Here is a 21,278-nt window from a genome sequence, read left to right as displayed (position 1 = left end):
GACGCAATGGAGGATGTTGGACTACCAACATCATGCGTCAACGTGTTCATCAGAAGGAAGTGCACTTTAATAGGGGAATCTTGAGGACTGTCGAGGGTAGTGACATCAGGGCACCGTTTCATTAAAGTTGTCAGCGCTGACAAGTTGTCAGTCTCTGACAATCACCATAGTAACAGTCAGTGATCAGAGGATCTCAGCAAATCAAAACCGATGATTTTGCTGAAATTGTCAGAGACTGACAACTTGTCAGCGCTGACTAAATTGATGAAACACCCCCCAAGAGTACTAGTACTTGGTGGTGACTTCTGCATCCTTCTTTCGGGGGCCATTCTCACAGTCACAAGATTACCTGACATTGTCACTGCTCAAAATGATTTGGTAAAGTGTGCGTCAGCCGAGATCCGTCACGTGAACGCCGCAGTATCGCTCTGCACATGTTGGGCATTCGCTGCCCATTCGCTTTGTCCGCAAAGCATCCGTTGGCTGGACTGTACGCATTCGCTTTTATTCGTTACTTTATCCGCTCGTAACACGGTTAGCATATGCTCATCATTCGTTAGGTAAACGTTCGAAAACCACATTTTGCTTGCGAATTCGAGCGGATTTGAGCGTATCTGGACTTTGCCAAATTTTGCCCATCCGCTAGGCATTCGCTGATTTATACGCTGTAGTGTGACGGGGCCTTCAAGGCCCCGTCACACTACACCCAACGCACCCCCCTGGTGACGCTCATGGAAACTACAACACTGAAGGCCCTGAGCTGTCAGACCTTTCCGGGTAGGGCCTAAGCTACGAGGGTTTGTTGCGAGTTGGGATTTTCCGGCACGCAGGAGAATTTTCTGCGGGCGGACAAGGATGTTGGCGAGTTCCTAACTATACGCAGCCCAGTCGCTGTAAAAACGGCGTCTGGTCGGGCTAGCGAGTTCCGTATACTTACGTCTTACTGCTAGACGCGTACTAACATCCTGTTATACTAGTACTTGCGTGTATTCAGTGTGACACGCGTGAGAGCTTCGAAACCGATCTGTTTTCATTGTACCTGCGGTACCTGGCCCAGACGCATGCTGCAGAGCCCACTAATGTCAAAATCGCCACTAATGTCAAAACAACCACTAATGTCATAACACGTCGACGACAAACGTCAAAACAACCACTAATGTCATAACACGTCGACGACAAATGTCAAAACAACCACTAATGTCATAACACGTCGACGACATTAATGTCAAAACAACCACTAATGTCATAACACGTCGACGACAAATGTCAAAATCGGATCAACCACTGATGTCATAACACGTCGACGACAAATGTCAAAATTTCCAAATTTACTGCAAATGTCATGACGCGTCACAAGGGTGGATCCAGGAATTCCATAAAGGGGAGGCGCCTTTACAAAATCAAAGGCTGGCGCGACCCTCGCCCCCCCCCCCCCCTAAATCCGCGATTGCGTCAACCAGAGATTTATCTCGGATACTACATGAATCTTTTGCAAATGTTTGAACAATATTATTTCATGACATGTAGGCCTATAATTTGTACTACGTTTTGATTTTCGTTGATTGGGAATAAACTATGATTGAATTGAATTGGATTGAATTAAATTGAATTGAACCACAAATATCAATATTGGATTAACCACAAATGTTATAACACGTCGACCACAAATGTCATAACGCGTCACAGGGGCGGATCCAGGAATTCCGTAAAGGGGGGGGGGGGGGGGCTTTACAAAATCAAAGGCTGGCGCGACCCCCCTTTTCTTATTTCTGTTTCTGTTTGTTTAACCTAATATAGTGAGGGTGCACCAGATGCGCCCCCTCTGGATCCATTAATTGCGTCAACCACATGACCACAGATGGAAAATCTCATTGCTTGCATTATAGAGGCGGATCCAGGAATTTTGTAAAGGGGAGGCGTCTTTACAAAGTCAAAGACTGGCGCGACCCTCCCCCTCCCCATTTTCTTCTTTTTATTTCTGTTGTGTTGACGAAATAAAGAGAGGGGCACTAAAGGGGGTGCGTCCCCTCTCAATCCGCGATTGTGTAATCCACAAGTCAAAATCGGGGATTAACCACAAATGTCATAACACGTCGACCACAAATGTCATAACGCGTTACAGGGGTGGATCCAGGAATTCCGTAAGGGGGGGGGGGAGGCGCCTTTACAAAATCAAAGGCGGGCGCGACCGTCCCCCCTCCCCATTTTCTTATTTTTGTTTCTGTCGGTTTAACCTAACATAGTGAGGATGCACCAGAGGGGGATGCGCCCCCTCTCGATCCATCATTGCGTCAACCACAAATGGAAAAACTCATCGCTTGCATTACAGGGGCGGATCCAGGAATTCCGTATAAGGGGAGGGGCGCCTTTGCAAAATCAATGGCTGCCGCGATCCCCACCCCTAATTTACTTCTTTTTATTTCTGTTGTGTTGACGAAATAAAGAGAGGGGCACTAAAGGGGGTGCGCCCCCTCTCAATCCGCGATTGCGTCAACCACAAATGTCAAAATTGGGGATTAACTACATATGTCATGACAATTAAGTCGATCACAGATGCCAAATTTTCAAACTAACTGCAAATGTCATAACGCGTCACAGGGTTGGATCCAGGAATTCCGTAAAGGGGAGGCGCCTTTACAAAATCAAAGGCTGGCGCACCCTCACTGCGACAATGGCGCTGTCCTAGCTGCGCCAGTCGAGGGAAGCTGTCCTCCTTTTTTGTCATTTGTCAGTGTATACGTCAGTCTTGTTTGTCTTTTACGTTGGAATCCGAGGAAACATCTTCCAAGGACGCTGTTGGTTCGTATTGCAGTTTGAATATTGAGTATATTGCATTGAATGAATCATAGAGAAATGTGGTGTATTTGTTATTGTTAAAATGTTCATAATTTTGTAAGGGGAATTTCCCTCAGTACCCCTCCCCCATCAGTTTTTTTTTTGTGTGTGTGTGTGATTTCCCAAATTTTGATTCCATCAAATATGCGTATACGAGATATCTCAATTTCAACCTTAAAAAGGCAAAAGCTCCATCGGAAGGGAAGGGTGGAGATAACACTCGCCCACGCCTTCTCCCTGCTCGCCCGCCCCTCCCCCCCCCCCTTCCGCCATACATAGAAGTAGACTGTGGCTATACCCAGATCGCTTTATTTCAATTCTAAAAACGGGGGAATCCCCCTTCCCCTAAGCTCTACCTCACGAGACTTTATACATACACACAGATGGTGCACATTCGGAATAAGAGCAAAATTCCGTGATTTTAACACTGAAACACATGATGATACGAAACAATTTGTCACCTTCATCATGTCAGGTGTTATAGGCCATTTTCGTTTGAGGCGTAATGTATGTACCATCCAGGCCTTAGTGAGAAAGGTTATCAGCCATTCACAAGTCAATTTGAAAAGTGAAAAGTGAGAGTCAACGTGTATTAAATGTTTCATACGGTATCTTTTGGCGACGAAGCCTTACGTAACACTCCATCGTCATTCACAGTCGGCTGGTCGTTGCCCCAGCTGCATCATATATTTAGACTGTTAACATTATTTACAGTATGAAGTCCTCGACTTTGCACATGAACACTGAATGCCTTGCAAGTCATAAATTTTGGTATATTAATTTTTGAAGATGTAGGTCCAATGTGCTTGTGTTTGCATACACAGTGACATGACTCGTGATAAGGAAATCCTATGTAACAATAGAACAGTTTTTTTATGTTACTGTTGTTAAACAATTGTTATTAAAAGCGGGTTTTAGGGCTACTTTAAAATTTGGCAGTGAATTACGTTAGCTATAATAGAAGTCAATGGTTTTCGCCCCAACCGTCCTCCATACACTGTATAGCATCTTCCGACGGTCACATTCCCTGAAGTTCTTTTTTTGTTGTTGTTTGTACATCCAATTGCTTTCTTTTCTTTTCTTTTCTTTTCCCGCCACCCACAAACGATAGCCTCCAAGCCGTTTGAACTGTTGGCTACACATCCACACACATTATAAAGACGCTCATCGTAATTTACGTAAAAATAGACTCAATGATTTAGAGCTCGCGGGTCATTGCTCTACTCCCCTCGTTAATTTCAATGCTGTTTATTTGTTCTGAAACCTGAAGTAACAACTGGCGTGAGCACTATGAAGAATCCCTTACGTCACAATCTTTTGAGTTTTGCCACCCCGGCTCCAAGAGTGAAAAGTTTGTAATTCAAAGGTGAATTTTGTTCTTTGGAACATTACTACTGTGTGTTGAAATGGGGACACGCGTCATCGTAATATTATGTCACGCATTATTGTTGTTTGATAGCTAACAGGTTCTTTTGCCTGCTCCCTGGCTTCTGCTGTTACACTATTTTGTTCTTTTGTTACTCTGCTTAACACATGGTCGTTGATACTTAACATTTTATCATCTTGTCATGTCACGTGCTACAGGTCTGTTTTCTTTTGGGGCATTATGTACGCACAATATCTTGGCCTCGCCTCTCGTTATTTATAAATTTATTTGGAAAGTGAGAGTCAATGTGTACAGCAATACCTCATAGTATCTTTTGGCAATAAAGTCTTACGTAAGACACCATCGTCGCTCACAGTCAGGTTGATCGTTGCCATATAGCTACTATTACTCATAAAGTCTTTGATTTTGTGAATGAATTCTAAATTTTTTTTAATATATACGTAGCGAAATGAATTATGATAAGGAAATTTTACAGTAGAACAGTTTTTTCCAATGTTACTCCTGTTAAACAATTGAATGTTTGTTTTATAAAAGAAACAATTATTTTTTATTAGCCACTCAAAATCATATTATTTCAGCCATTTTATTAAGTAATTCTATGTGGGTTATTCTAAAACTTGCCAATGAATCACGATATATATAGCATAGCTATTATAGAAGTTAATGGTCTTCGCCCCAACCGTCCTCCATAGACTGTATTGCTTCTTCCGACGGTCACGTTCCTTGAAGTCGTTGTTTTGTTTTGTTTTGTTTTTTCATCTGATCCTTTTATTTTCATTTCCCGCCACTCACAAATAATAGCCTCTAAGCTGTAAAAGCTGTTGGCTATTCTTCCACAAACATTACAAAGACGCTCACTGTAATTTACGTAAAAATAGACTCAATGATTTAGAGTTGACGGGTTATTGCTCCACTTCCCTCGTTAATTTCAATGCTGTTTATTCGTTCTGAAACGTGTAAAAACTGGCTTGAACACCACGAAGAGTCTTTTACGTAACAATCTTTTGAGTTTTGCTACCCCGGCTCCAAGAGCGAAACGTTTGCGATTCAAACGTGAATTTCGTTTATTGTAACATTACTATTGTGTGCTAAAATGGGGACACGTGTCATCGTAATACGTAACAAAGCATTGTTGTTTGATAGCTAACAGGTTGTTTGGCCAGCTCCCTGGTTTAGCTGTTATATTATATTGTTCTTTTGCTACTCCGAACACACGGTCGTCGACACGAAACATTGTATCATCTTTGCATATCACGTGTAACAGGCCAGTTTTCGTTTGGGGCATTATGTATACGTAACATCCTGGATTCGATAGAAAAGCTCAAATCAATGACTCTCGCCATTTACAAATCTATTCGAAAAGTGAGAGTTAACGTGCCCAACATATTTCATACGGTATATCTTTTGGCAACGAAGTCTTACGTAAAACACATCATTGTTATTCATTAATAAGTATAAATAAGTATTTATGAGAATGATAAACCATGGATGAACTGTGAAATTAAAATATTGATGAAAAAAAGACAAAAAGCGTTTATTGATAAGAATGTTAAATTATGGAAATATTTTAGAAACAAAGTGCAAAGAGCAGTAAAAGTAGCCAAGGATAAATTTTATAATGAAAGAATACAAAGGTTGAAAATTAACAATCCTGCTGATTGGTATAAACATATTAAATTGATGACTCATGGAGTTCAATGTCAAATGCAGATTGATGTACCTGATATTAGTGAAAAAGAACGTCACAATTCTGAGTATGTAGCAAATTATATTAATGAATTGTTTTTATCTGTAACAACCGATTTTTATAAACTGGACAGATCACAGTTACCTGCATATCTGCCTTCACCTTATGAATGCCCAGTCATACAACCACATGATGTTTTCAATAAGTTACGTAAGTTGAGTTTACGAAAATCAACTGTGTCTTATGATTTGCCAGTGAGAATAATCCGAGAATTTGCTTATGAGATATGTTTTCCTTTATGCCATATTATCAACATTGCCTTTAAGCAGGGTACTTTCCCAAAAATGTGGAAATATGCTGAAATTATTCCAATTCCCAAATGTTTTCCCCCAGTAGTATCTGAGTTGAGACCAATAGCTCTGACCTCTTATTTTGCTAAGATTGCTGAGTCTTTCATAGTTAAATGGCTGTTAGAAGACATTAGGGACCAAATCGATATCAATCAGTTTGGTAACCGCCCTGGTCTTTCAACTTGTCATTATTTGATTGCAATGCTTCATAACTTGTATAAAAATGCTGAAAAGCAAAGCAATGTATCAACTATGGTTTTAACAGCTTTTTCGAAAGCATTTGACCGAATTGATCATAACATTCTGATTCATAAGTTGGTATTTATGAATGTGCGCCCATTTGTTATTTCATTAGTTGTGGATTTTTTATATTGCAGACAACAGGTTGTTAAATACAATGGCAGTATCTCTGATATTAGAGAATGCAATGCAGGGGTTCCGCAGGGAACAAAACTTGGACCGGTTTTGTTTTTGATTATGATAAATGATGGTTGTAAAGATTGTCCTTTTTCATTTTATAAATATGTTGATGATTTGACTATTGTAGAGGCTAGGAATAGAAATCAACCATCTCAGATACAAAGACAAATTAATGCACTGGCAAGTTGGTCATTGTTGAATAACATGAAACTTAACCCTCAGAAATGTGTTTTTATGACAATTTCTTTTATGAAGCAATCAATTCAGCAAAGTTTGTGTATCAACGAAATTTTTTTGAAAGAAACAAGCACTGTTAAGATTTTAGGGGTGTATTTTCAGCAGAATCTCAAATGGGATGCACATGTTTCTGAAATGGTGAAAAGATGCAATAGGAGATTGTTCATGTTACGCAAATTGAAACACTTTAATTTATCAATAGTTGATCTTATTACAGTGTATACAGGATATATCAGACCAATTCTAGAATATTGTGCCCCACTTTTTCATTCGAGTCTTACAAAAAAACACACAGAGGTAATAGAAAAGATTCAAAAACGTGTATTGAAAATCATATTAGGTTGTAATTATGTTACATATGATATGGCCTTACAAGTGTGCAATTTATTATCTTTAAAAGAAAGGAGAAGGAAATTGTGTTTAGATTTTGCTCTGCAGTTAGAAAAGCACCCCAATCATTCATTGTGGTTACCGGATCAAAGAGATGTTAAAATCAATTTAAGAAATACTACAAAATATTCTCAACTGCATTGTAAAACTGATCGGTTTAAGAAAAGTGCAATACCGTATTTTATTGATATACTGAATGATTATTACTGCAATGACTCTTAGTAGAGTTTTTTATTCTCGCTACTGTCTAATGTGTTGGTAAATTTATTTATATAGTTATATGTATGGGAGTTTGCAGCGTGGTGGGTAGGGAAGACAAATGATACATTTGATTAGGAAATTTTTATGTATTTTATGCATGTTAGGAAACCCCACTTTTTCCATACTGCACTCAAAGTTAGTTGTTAGACATTTACACAATGTACAATACATGTAGGTGGGCCTGTCTTTAAACGTGCACTTAGCACAGGTACATTGTATGGGCGTGTGTTGGGTGTGGTCTTGTGGACATGACGGTGCTTGTGTGTGTGTGTGAGTAATGTATGTGTGTGTATGTTTATGTGTGTGTGTGTTTGTAGCTGCAATATGTGTGTGTGTGTGTTTTCCCTGTGTGTACGTATAGTGTATATGTATGTAAATGTATGCGCGTGAATGTGAGTGTGTACATACGTTGTATTGTACATCGAGCATGTGCACTGTGTTTATGCTCATGCGCGTTTGTGAGTGTTGTACAGATATGCGATCTACACATCAATGTACAGTACTGTATGTGTGCATGTGTGTGTGTGTGTGTGTGTGAGAGAGAGAGAGAGAGAGAGAGAGAGTATGCCAGTGAGAAATGCTTTAGGTATGAGTGGGTAGTGAATGTGTGTACATTACGGGGGAGGGGGATGATCACCTCACCAACAAAATAATGTTACTGCAAGTATTTGTGGAATGTATAGTGTAGGTTGTTGACGCGTCTTTCCAACCACACTGCAAACTCCTGTACTCCCTTTTGTATCTGTAGAAGAGCTTACATTTTTTTTTTCTTCTTCTTTCGACAATGAGTTGAGTAGCCCTGAGTGTTTCTTCCTTTTCTTTTTTTTTCTGTGAAAAAAAAATTAGGAGTGTACCGCTACTGTTTATAAAATGTCCATTCATTTTTTTCTTTTTGTATTTATATAACAATCTGTAGCGTTAAAAATGTATTAGTTGTGTATACAGAATGTTTGAATGTAATGTATTTTTTAATGTATTATGATTATGTTATTATTTCATCTGTTTTGCTGTATAATCTCTGTATATCTGTGTAATTCGACTTTTAGTCGCCGACTCAGATTTTATTTGAATAAAGACCTTTTAATCAATCAATCAATCAATTAAATTTATGGTTGGCTGGTCGTTGCCTTACTATTCAAAGCTGCTCAGTTCAATCTTTTGCACATGGGGCTGCAAAGTTTCACCCTTTCAGAGGGTGCTCACCTCTTATGAGGTGTTCGACTGGTATTTATCCCTAGGTTAATTTTAATATACCAAGTTGCGTATCACTTAGCTGTATTTTAGTTTGTCTCTTTGCTCTTGTTTTCCATGAGGGAAATTACAAAGCAGAGATTGTTATACTTTCCGAAACGTATGAAATGACTATGGGCTACTGCCGCCCCCCCCCCCCCCCTTGGGATTTCTGTGACGTAGGAGACCGGAGGTGTTTAGTGATTATTGATTGCGAGATAATTATATATGCATATACATGTAAATGTTTGATATGTTTGAAGAATAATTCAGTGATAAATATGGATGATTTCTTTTTCTGCCAAGCAAATGTATATCGGTAAATAGCTGATTGTTTACATTTTTTTTTTCTTGTCAGTGGGAGCTCTGTCCACTTCCACTCTCCACTGCCTAGTACGTGTAGCACACGTCCTTGCTTGTTAAATAAGTTCATGTTAGGCATTGTACACGAGGCCATGGCCTTGTGTACCATCCGCAACGATGTTGATTCCGTGTCATCTGTGTTCATGTTCGTTTCCCTGTTTTTTGTGTGTTTCATGTTTCTCTGTACGCATTTCGGTTTCCTTTCTTACAGGTCTGCATACCCCCACGTAGCTGCTGAGCTAGGACCAGGCGGGAAGCCAGCTATTAATTCCCGAATGTTTTATATTTCAACCCATGGCTAACACAATAAATTTTGCTTTTAATTCTTTGAATAGTGATGAATTCTATAACACAGTAAGGCACTCTGAATCTGATCATGTAAATATTATTTCCAGTGTATATGAAGATTACATATCCGATAAATACAATACCTCAGCACAAGAATTTGAATATAACTTTGACTCAAATGATCCAGTCCAGAGTCCATCGTGTGTTTATTTGACCGAAAATCAGTATAAAAATCGGATCACGAATACAGTTGGTGAAGCATTTTTGTTAGCTCACTTTAACATACGCAGTATCAACAAAAAATTTGATAAGTTGCGCTTACTTTTAGAAAACCCAGATCATAAATCTTGCTCCATCATAGGGTTAACAGAAACATGGTTGAACTCTAACATCAGTCATTTATTTTCTTTACCCGGATTCGAATTTGTATTTAGAAATAGAAGCGAGAGAGTTGGTGGTGGAGTTGGTTTGTACATCTCGAAAAAATTTAAATATATTATACATGAGGAGATTAGTGTTATGAGCGATGTACTTGAATCCCTTTTTATTGAATTGATAAATCCACATGGAAAAAACATTATGATTGGCGTAATTTACAGGCCCCCTCGTTCGAATTTGAATGATTTTTTGACAGTTTTGCAGGATTTACTACAAAATCCTACTCTCTAAAAAAAATCGAGTGAAAATTTTCACTCTAAAAAGAGTGAATACAAAAAAGAGTGAATTTCGAGTGAAATTGGAGTGAATTTTGAGTGAAAATGCTCATTTTCACTCATTTTGGAGTGACGTCAGGGATCACTCGAAGATTTTGGAGTGATCCCTGACGTCACTCCAAAATGAGTGAAAATGAGCATTTTCACTGAAAATTCACTCCAATTTCACTCGAAATTCACTCTTTTTTGTATTCACTCTTTTCAGAGTGAAAATTTTCACTCGATTTTTTTTAGAGAGTATGATACTTAATAAAGATACATTTTTGATAAGCGATTTTAATATCGATCTCATGAAATGTAACTCCCAAAACAGTTTAAAAGAATTTATAGAAACATTAATGTCTGCTTCGTTTTTACCATTAATCTCCAAGCCTACCCGTGTCGCTAGCCAATCGGCTACCCTCATAGACAACATTTTTTGTAATGTTTTTCCACTTCCTGAGTCTGGCATCGTCCTCTCAGACATCACTGACCATTTTCCTATATTTGCTCAGGTTCCAATTAAACTGATTAAACAAAATAATTATTATAAGCGTCGTAAGATTACTGCAGATAATCTTACAAGTCTCCAAAACAGTTTAAAAGAAATCGACTGGTCTTCTGTATACAACACTACCGATGTCAACTTGTCTTATATATATATATTTCATATCTATTCTTACCTCCGAAATCGACAATCATATTCCCCTGCGTAACATAAAAAATAGATATAAGCAAATTCCAAGACTCCCGTGGATAACCCAGTCTATATTACGATCTATAAATAGGAAAAATGATTTGTTTTATAAATATAGATGCAATCCCACTGAAAAAAATAAGAAAAAATATGTTTCATACAAAAACACACTCACCAAATTATTACGTACGCAGAAGAAAATGTTTTATGTTAATCAGATAAGCAAATACAAAAATGATATTAAAAACACATGGAAAACATTAAAGAATGCTATGAATACATCTAACAATTCATTTAATATTTCTGAAATTCGGTGGGGCAATGCCTCCAACAACACTCCCGCTGGCATGGCGGAAATTTTCAATGACTTTTTCTCTTCAATTGGAAAAAATCATTCTCAAAATATTCCTCTTTCTAGTAAATCTTTTAATGATTTTTTAGATACACCTAACTCCAAAACTATATTTTTTGACCCAACATATAGATAAGAAATAATAAAGATTGTTGCTAATTTGAAAGAAGGAAAAAGTCCTGGCCATGACGGAATTGACAACTATTTGATAAAAATAGTGGATCCTCAAATAGTGGATCCCTTAGTTCACAATCAACTCATCGCTTACAAGTGGCCATGTGCCAAATAGCATGAAAATTGCGAAAGTAATTCCTATTTACAAGAAAGGGGAGAAGGATGATGTCAATAACTATAGACCCATATCTTTATTATCTTCTATTTCTAAGATTTTTGAAAGAATAGTTTATATTAGGACAGCACGTTTTCTTAAAACCTGCGACATATTCTCAAACTTTCAATTTGGATTCAGGGAAAATCACAGCACAACACACGCACTACTTGCCCTCATAACTCTGATCCAAACATTTTAATAAGAACAGTCAATGAAGAACTGAAAAAGGTTATACAATGGATATACGCAAATAAATTGTCATTAAATATTCAAAAAACAAAAGTTATGTTTTTAAGTAATTCTTTAGATAGCCTCCCAGGCAAAATAACATTTGATACTACTCCTTTAGAAGAAGTTTCTTCTTTTAAATTTCTTGGTGTTTGCGTCGATAACAAGCTTTCATGGAGGAATCATATTGATAACATATGTAAAATTATATCACGTAATATTGGCGTAATGAATAGATTAAAATATTATCTTCCTTCATCTGCATTATTAACTCTTTATTCTAGTTTTATACTACCTTATTTAAACTACGGGATTCTTGCTTGGGGTAATACATATCAGATGTTGCTTGATAAACTTCTTTTATTGCAAAAGAAAGCGCTTAGAATTGTTTTTAATTTACATACCCGAGAACATACAGATGCTTTGTTTTCTGACCATAAAATATTAAAAGTAAATGATTTGTATGTGTTTCAACTTGGCCAGTTCATGTTTAATTACAACAGTAACTCTTTACCTAAAATATTCCACGATTCATTTCATCGAAACAGTCATGTTCATAACTATCCCATGCGACGATCCGACGAATTTCATCTTCCATTAATGAGAACCGCGCATGCCCAAAATACATTTCTTTATACCGGACCCAGACTTTGGAATAATTTATAATAGTTTAAAAGATTCCCCCAAATTTGTTACATTTAAATACAAACTCAGAAAACATTTACTTTCTACTTATGATCTTAGATAATTTAAATTGTTTTAATTCATGCTTGAGCTTTCACCTGTCCTGATGTCGCAGCACTTGGCGTGTTCTGTGTGCAGACTTCTCTTCTTTCTTCTCTCCTCTTCCTTTCCTGTCTTTTGTTCTTCGTAGACTTGTATTGTTACCGTCTTTTGTTCTTCGTAGACTTGTATTGTTACCGTCTTTTGTTCTTCGTAGACTTGTATTGTTACCGTCTTCTCTCCTCTCGGTACTGTCTCGCGTCTTACAGTGTATATACGTGTGGGTAATCGAATGTGTGTACGAACGTGTTGTCCTTGTCATATTTTCCCGGTACACGTGGTTCAGTGAGCAGTGTCCGGGCACTAGCATTGGTATTCTATATTTTTTTCCCAACCGGTGTATCTCAAAATAATTACATGTATATTGTTATAGAATAGTATATCATTTACTCATTATTTATCTAGCGATCCACGTCCGACAAGCTTTGCTTTTTAGTGGATCACTATTTTCCATAATCGAATTCATTTTCCGCTCGCCCACGAAGTATTTATACAGTGTTTTTCCTAAATATTGTACATGTTATATGTTGTTCTATAATTTGTCTTGTATATATATTACATGAACCTTTTGCAAACGTTTGAACAATATTATTTCATCACATGTATACTTTGTACTATGTTTTTTTTTTCGATGATTGGAAATAAACTATGATTGAATTGAATTGATGAAAAAGTATTGCACCAAAAATTTGAACCAGATCGCTGAATTTCAGGTCTGAAAACGCAAAATCACCTTCGCGTGGGAGGGGATATGCCCCTTATCTACACCCTCGTGTGCATGCTTTTTCTGTTTGATTGCTGAACAGACAGCGTTCATGATATTCAGTGTAAGAATAAATACAAGAAGATTATTTAAATGATACCATTTTATAAGCAAATTGTTCAATAATCTACACTAAAATATACTGTAACCTTAAACAAGTGGAACTGTTTCAAATCGTTAAAACACGCAAAAACATGCATCAAATTGCACCATTTGCAACATCAAAATGCAAAAAGTTCTTACCGTGAGAGGGGGGACACCCCCCCCTCCCACACCCTCCCCTCCCACTTCGCTCGCTCCGCTCGCTCGGGTTCAGTCGCGTTCATGATATTCAGTGAATAGAATTAATACAAGAAGATTATTTAAATGATACCATTTTATAGGCAAATTGTTCAATGATAATCTACACTAAAATATACTGTAACCTTAAACAAGTGGAACTGTTTCAAATCGTTAAAACACGCAAAAACATGCATCAAATTGCACCATTTGCAACATCAAAATGCAAAAAGTTCTTACCGTGAGAGGGGGGACACCCCCCCACACCCTCCCCTCCCACTTCGCTCGCTCCGCTCGCTCGGGTTCAGTCGCGTTCATGATATTCAGTGAATAGAATTAATACAAGAAGATTATTTAAATGATACCATTTTATAGGCCAATTGTTCAATGATAATCTACATCAAAATATACTGCTACCTTAAACAAGTGTTACTGTTTCACGTCGATAAAACGCGCAAAAACTTGCATCAAATTGCACCATTTGCAACATCAAAATGCAAAAAGTTCTTACCGTGGGAGGGGGGACACCCCCCCCTCCCACATCCTCCCCTCTCCCCTCGCTCGTTCCGCTCGCCGGGTTCAGTGGCGTTCATGATATTCAGTGAAAAGAATCAATACAAGAAGTGTATTTAAATGATACCATTCTATAGGCAAATTGTTCAATGATAATCTACATCAAAATATACTGCTACCTCAAACAAGTGGGACTGTTTCAACTCGTTAAAACACGCAAAAACATGCATCAAACTGCACCATTTGCAACATCAAAATGCGAAAAGTTCTCACCGTGGGAGGAGGGGGACACCCCCCTCCCACACCCTCCCCTCCCCCCTCGCTCGCTCCGCTCGCTCGGGTTCAGTCGCGTTCATGATATTCAGTGAAAAGAATTGATACAAGAAGTGTATTTAAATTATACCATTTTATAGGCAGATTGTTCAATAATAATCTACACTAAAATATACTGCTACCTTAAAGGTAGGGGATACCTTTTACAGACCTCCCAAAATGCAGCAAAACATTCAATATGAACCTCAGGGGACTTGTTTAGGCCACTGCTGAGAAATTTGGAAGTCAACAGTTATCTACAATTTGAATAATGCACAAAACTCAACTACTCAGTAGTTCTGTGTGTCAGCCACACTAAGTCCTTTAAGCCTTTTTGTTGCAGTCTTCTGTATTTTTTATCTGTAAACACAAATCTAAAAGTATAAGAGCTGATGTAATAACATATAGAGTGTGTGGTAAGAATGTATATAGAAATGTTTGTAAGTTTTGATGAACTTTCTTCACAAAATCTACATGATGGACACACATGCAGTGCGTGGGTCTGCAAAGCTAGCCTAGTAATGTACTGGAATTTACGGTGAGCCCCGAAAAAAATTCAGTTCAAAATCTAACGGTCAATAAAAATGTACTAAATGTTACCTTCCACTTTCAATACTTTATGGGAGTTTCTAAAATGATACTCTCTTCCACATACCACTGTATTTATACAATTCTTCATTTAAGGCATGCAAATGGGATTCCCTACCTTTAAACAAGTGGGACTGTTTCACGTCGACAAAACGCGCAAAAACATGCATCAAATTGCACCATTTGCAACATCAAAATGCAAAAAGTTCTTACCGTGGGAGGGGGGGGGGGGGGGACACCCCCCCCCCCACACCCTCCCCTCTCCCCTCGCTCGCTCCGCTCGCTCAGGTTCAGTGGCGTTCATGATATTCAGTGAAAAGAATCAATACAAGAAGTGTATTCAAATTATACCATTTTATAGGCAAATTGTTCAATGATAATCTACATCAAAATAAACTGCTACCTTAAACAAGTGGGACTGTTTCACGTCGATGAAACGCGCAAAAACATGCATCAAATTGCACCATTTGCAACATCAAAATGCAAAAAGTTCTCACCGTGGGAGGGGGGACACCCCCCTCCCACACCCTCCCCCTCTCTTTTTTCTTTACTTAAAACAATAGAAAAATTGAAGAAAAAAATTGGGGGTGGGGTGCGAGAGTTCTAATTTTGTAAAGGCGCCCCCCCCCCCCTTTACGACACTCCTGGATCCGCCCCTGTGACGCGTTATGACGTTTGCAGTACGTTTGGAAATTTTGACATTTGTGGTCGGTGTCTTATGACATTCATTTTGTGGTTAATACAATTTTGATATTTGCGGTTGACGCAATCGCGTATCGAGAGGGGCGCATTCCCCTCTGGTGCCCCCTCTCTTTATTTCTTTTAACGTAACAGATATAAAAATTAGAACATGGGGGGGGGGGGGGGTCTCGCCAGCCTTTGATTTTGTAAATGCGCCTCCCCTTTACGGAATTCCTGGATCCGCCCCTGTAAGGCAAACAATGAGTTTTGACATTTGTGATTGACGCAATCGTGGATCGAGAAGGGGGCACATCCCCCTTTGGTGCCCCCTCTCTTTTTAATCAAAAACAATTAAAATAAAAACAAACAAATGGGAGGGGGTGCGGCAGCCCTAATAATTATTTTGTAAAGGCTCCTCCCCTTTACTGAATTCCTGGATCCGCCCCTGAAATGCAAACTATGGGTTTTGACACGAACTTGTGGTTGACGCAATCTCTGATCGAGGGGGAGAGAGAGGGGGCGCACACCTCCTCTAGTGCCCCTATCTATTTTGTGTTAAAGCAGCAGAAATAAAAAAGAAAAAATGGGGTAGGGTTGCAGCAGCTTTAATTTTGTAAAGGCGCCTCCCCATTACGAAACTCCTGGATCCACCCCTGTGACGTGTTATGACATTATTGCAGTACGTTTGGAATTTGACATTACAATAGTGGTCGACGTCTTATGACATTTGTGGTTAATCCAATTTTTTCATTTGCGGTTGACGCAATCGCGGATCGAGAGGAGGCGCATCCCCCTCTGTAAAGGCGGCTCCCCTTTACTGAATTCCTGGATCCGCCCCTGGAATGCAAACGATGGCTTTTGACATTAACTTGTGATTGACGCAATCTCAGAACGGGAGGGGGCGCATCCCCCTCTGGTGCCCCCTCTCTATATTTTGTTAACGCAACAGAAATAAAAATAAGAATATTGGGGGGGGGGGGGATCTCGCCAGCCTTGATTTCGTAAAGGCGACTCCCCTTTGCGGTATTCCTGGATCCATCCCTATAAGGCAAGCAATGAGTTTTGACATCAAGTGTGGTTGACGCAATCGCGGATCGAAAAGGGGGCGCATCCCAATACAATGAAAATAAAACACAAAAAGGGGGGTGCGACAGCCATAATAATTATTTTGTAGAGGCGGCTCCCCTCTCCTGAAATCCTTTATCCGCTCCTGGAATGCAAACAATGGGTTTTGACATTAACTTCTGATTGACGCAATCTCAGATCGGGGGGGGGGTGCATCCCCCTCTAGTGCCCCCTATCTTGTTTTTTTTTTTTTTTTTGTTTTTTGGTTAAAACAGCAGAAAAAAAAAGAAAAAATGGGGGGAAGGGTTGCGGCAGCTTTTTGTAAAGGCGCCTCCTCTTTACGAAACTACTGGATGCGCCCATGTGACGCGTTATGACATTTGCAGTACTACGTTTGGAAATTTTGACATTATTTGTGGTCGACGTCTTATGACATTTGTGGTTAATCCAATTTTGACGTTTGCGGTTGACGCAATCGCGGATCGAGAGGGGGCGCGTCCCCCTCTGGTGCCCCTCTCTATATTTTGTTAACGCAACAGAAATAAGAATAAGAAAATGGGGGGGGGGGGAGTTGGTCTCGCCAGCCTTTGATTTAGTAAAGGTGACTCCCCTTAGCGGAATTCCTGGATCCGCCCCTGTAGGCAAGCAAAAAGTTTTGACATTTGTGGTTGACGCAATCGCGGATCGAGAAGTGGGCGCATCCCCTTTTGGTGCGGGGCGCTGTGCAGTATAACATGGACAAAAAAATATCCCGTCGGGGTTGTATTTGTTCTTGTCTTGAGTGGACTCTTGACTCCAGAACCAGTTTGACTTAAAACTATTCACGGATGGGCTGTCAACTACGACCGGGGTCTTAGAGATCAATTTGTTTTTCGCAGCGACGTACTGGTACTGGACAAGTCGCCCAAGTCCAAACAAGAGCAACACGGGGTCATGACGGCGTCGATCATGTCGCAATCTCGTTTCCGTGGAAAAACGAGATGTGATTGGATTGGTGTGCAACCGGAAAACCGGGCCGTAGACGTAGCCCGACGCAGACGGACCCGACCAAAGAGGGTTTAGAAGTCTAGTCGGACACTGTGTAACAAGCTCCAGCACGTAGCGAACAAAACCGTATCTTGTCAAACGGTTAGATCTAACGCTAGCCTCCTAAAGACTGAAATGTCGTCCAGACGGAAGAGAGGAAATGTAGCAGGTAAAAAAATCATAAATTTAAAACACCGACCTTACAGTTGTAATTGTACTGGCGAAAAATTATCAGTCGTTTCAACAATTTCACGATGTGGACATCGTCTGAATCTAGACTTCAGTCCCATGAAACTGCATTTTGCGCTGTTTTTACGGCGCTGGCCAACTTTAGTTAACACTAAGTTAAGAAGGGTTGGGTGGTACCACCTATCGTCACCCTAAGGACCTGTAGCTTGTTTATTCTAAAAATATAACACAAATCCGCCTAATTCTTACCTCAAATATGCCATAAATACTGCAGTTTTTGAATGTCGTGACCGTCTCGGTTGATTATGAATCATTGTTTCTAAAATAGCGCAATTTTAGTTGCGTGGCGTTCCGTTTTCTTCGCGCAGCTAAAAAGGTTGACCGAAAAGATCGGTCTGTATCTGTCCGTCGGGGGAATGTTCCGCGGAGACTTCACGGATCCCCTCCGTGTCTACGGAGGACAGCGTCACTAGTGAGACAATGGCAAAATATAAAAGAGTCCTCCGGACAGACGGATCTTTCTGTCTACTAAAAAAGGGTACCTTGCGATCGGCACCCCCTCCCCTCCATAGGTAATACACGTGAATTTCACAGGCCATAGGTACTGTATACGCTATATATTTCGCGGGGGGTTTTATTTTCGCGAATTTCGCGAGTTGGGGAGCTATTCGCGAAATTAACAACACGCGAAAATATTACCTTCCAAAATGAATCCCTTGCCTTGATGATACGAACATTTCAGTACTTATACCATGTCATGAACTTACCGAACAGACCATACTGGCTGAGCTTGTTTACGTACATGTAGCACGTCCACGTCCTACTTACGAATACTGTAGATAGCCGATCCATTATCGCAAGGGGACCACTCGTCAGAAATCTAGCGCGATGGACTTAACCACTTCAAAAATGTTGAATTCTAACTTACTAGTTCGCAGAGTTTGGTAAGTTTTTTTCATGCAGTGTATAACTAGTATCAGTTCTATATTTTGCTAGTAAGTTGAAAATTCACACTTTCTTTGCCACTTCATATTTTCTCTGGTCCCCAATCGCGAATTTAACCACTCGCGAAAATGTGTGACAGCGGCAATTCGCGAAAATTTATGTACGCGAAAATCATTGCGTATACAGTAATACACGTTTAATTTCACAGCCATGCGTCGTTACTGAGCGGATGTGTAATTTTTAGCTTGGTTTGTTTGAGTTTGATTTTAGTTTCTTCGTTTTTATTGTCCTTCATAGCTATAGTGACACTTAATCCAGCGCGTACCTTTCGTTCTATACGCAAACAGCCATGATACGCAGAGTGCCGATGGGAAGGTGCCCTGCCGATAGGTGGTGTACGTGCCCTAACTGCGACCAGCCCCAACGTGCAGCGCGGCGTAGCGGTCTCCGGGGCTAGTGGTGCCCCAACCATACTATGTCTAGTACTAGTAGTAAGTTAGAACCCCTGGAGCGCTCCTTGCATTTCTTCTTCTTCTTCTGATTAAGTCTGCCTCCTTCAATAGACTGAAGATTCTTGCAGACTGGTGCTATTTACATTATAATACAATTTATTTACAGATATTTACAAGCACATAGAAAATTTGACGGAAATAACTAGCCACTGTGAATTAGTGACATAGTGTGATCAACCGTTAGACGGTTTCGAAATGATCCCCACAGATGGCGATAAAACAATTTCTGACGACAGGAATTCCAGTTCCTTACAGTTCTTGGGAAGAGGGAATGGCGATGCGATTCAGTTCTCGAATATGGTACCTGATAGGAGTGTGGTTGCGAGGCTCTCGTCAACTGAGTAGCCTGTTTGATAATTATAGTCCTGTGCTGAAAGAGGAGTAAGATTATTGTGTATTTTTGTACATCATAATTAGCCTGTCATTTAATTTTCTCTGCGCTGTTCCAGAGTGGTCCAATCAAGTTCTTGTAGCATTTTGGTGACACTCGAGGTGTTATGGTAGCGATTTAAAGTGAATCGCGCAGCTCTGTGGACCATTTCAACTTGGTGGATTAGGTTCTTGGTAGATGGGCTCCCAAACTGTGGAAGCATACTCAACAATTGGTCAAACCAACGTTTTGTAAGCTGTGGCTTTAACATCAGAAGATTTTATGCGAAGATTGCGTTTTAGAAATGCAAGCACGTTATTGGCTTTATTGACACTGTGTTGGGTCCACTTCAAATCAGAAGTGATGGTTACACCCAAGTACTTCACGGATTCAACAGATTCATTTCAAGAGGGGCGTTATTTAGATGATACACATGTTGCACCTTTCTTCTTTTCCTGGATAATATCAAAACCTTACACTTATCTATGTTCAAATCCATCATCCATTTTTTCGCCCAGTCACCAATTTTGTTTAGGTCCTCTTGAAGATTTTGCGTATGATGTTGATTGTCGATGGTCATGTAGGAAATTGTATCATCGGCAAAAAGGCGAACCTTTGACGCGAGACCATCAGGCAAGTCATTGATGGGCAATTCCGTATGGGAAGGGCAAAAACAGCAAAATTCAAAGTTAAGTAAATGCTCAGAAATTTCAGTTTCCCGTACAGACGGATTGTTGTATTTACAGAAACAAAAAACCCTTTACCAATAACTTTCCTCGTTTTTGTTGTACACACTTTTAAAGTTGGAAGACTATTTATTGTATTTATCTAAAATTTTACAATATTAAATGAAAATTTGAAATGAAACAACTTAAATATCTCTCTGCTTTAAATATCCATACTTCCACATCATTCTTCCTATGCTTCAACAATCACATTTAATAAAGCATTCAGTCACTCTCATTATCATATTTTTTGGAGAAATTTTCAAAATCTACTGACAAATTGACGTAATTCCGTTACCATGAAATTGAAAAAAGTTTTCTCCTGAACAAACTAATCACTGATTTTTTCTCCCCTTGTAAATTTTTTCTCTACATGTGACTCCCTGAAAAGTCACAAAACATTTTGTGAAATATCTCCTTCAGTTCTTCTGTAATTGTGGTAACGGAATTACATGGTAACGGAATTACACGCACATCTAATATGGAAGAAAATGACATATCCTACTTTCGTGCGAATATGTATGTGAACTGTTCATGAAATAGCTTCAGGGCATTATTATTGAGCTTAACAGTGTTAGTGATTGGCAGTCTAAAGGAGTGAAAGTTGAAATATATGTATGGTATGATACACTGACATGACTCAGCATACAGTGTAGCTGGATGCCTCTGACAGTGAGTCCTGACATCAGGGTACACGCTTGACAAGACTTCTTGTGCTGAAAGTCTCCTCCCTTCCTTCACCTTCTCTCATGTACAAGAACTACATGTGTACATGGAGA

General features: G+C 39.4%; 1 protein-coding gene across 1 annotated transcript in view; it reads left to right on the top strand.

Moving 5' to 3' along the window:
* The first annotated feature begins 17,817 nt into the window (after positions 1-17,817).
* The window catches only part of LOC139744813 (poly [ADP-ribose] polymerase 2-like), a 77,708-nt gene continuing 74,247 nt past the window's right edge, over positions 17,818-21,278 (top strand). Inside the window, exon 1 of the mRNA XM_071655228.1 lies at positions 17,818-17,927. Within this exon, the coding sequence (XP_071511329.1) occupies positions 17,894-17,927 (34 nt within the window). The 5' untranslated portion in view covers positions 17,818-17,893. The remainder of the gene's footprint in view (positions 17,928-21,278) is intronic.

This window comes from Diadema antillarum, unplaced genomic scaffold (genome assembly GCF_040938485.1).
Source record: "Diadema antillarum isolate AM-2024a unplaced genomic scaffold, OU_Dant_1.0 seq00001213_RagTag, whole genome shotgun sequence".
In the NCBI taxonomy this organism is placed as follows: domain Eukaryota; kingdom Metazoa; phylum Echinodermata; class Echinoidea; order Diadematoida; family Diadematidae; genus Diadema; species Diadema antillarum.
The sequence above is the reverse complement of the archived record's forward strand: the minus strand, read 5'-3'. Positions and strand labels throughout refer to the sequence as shown.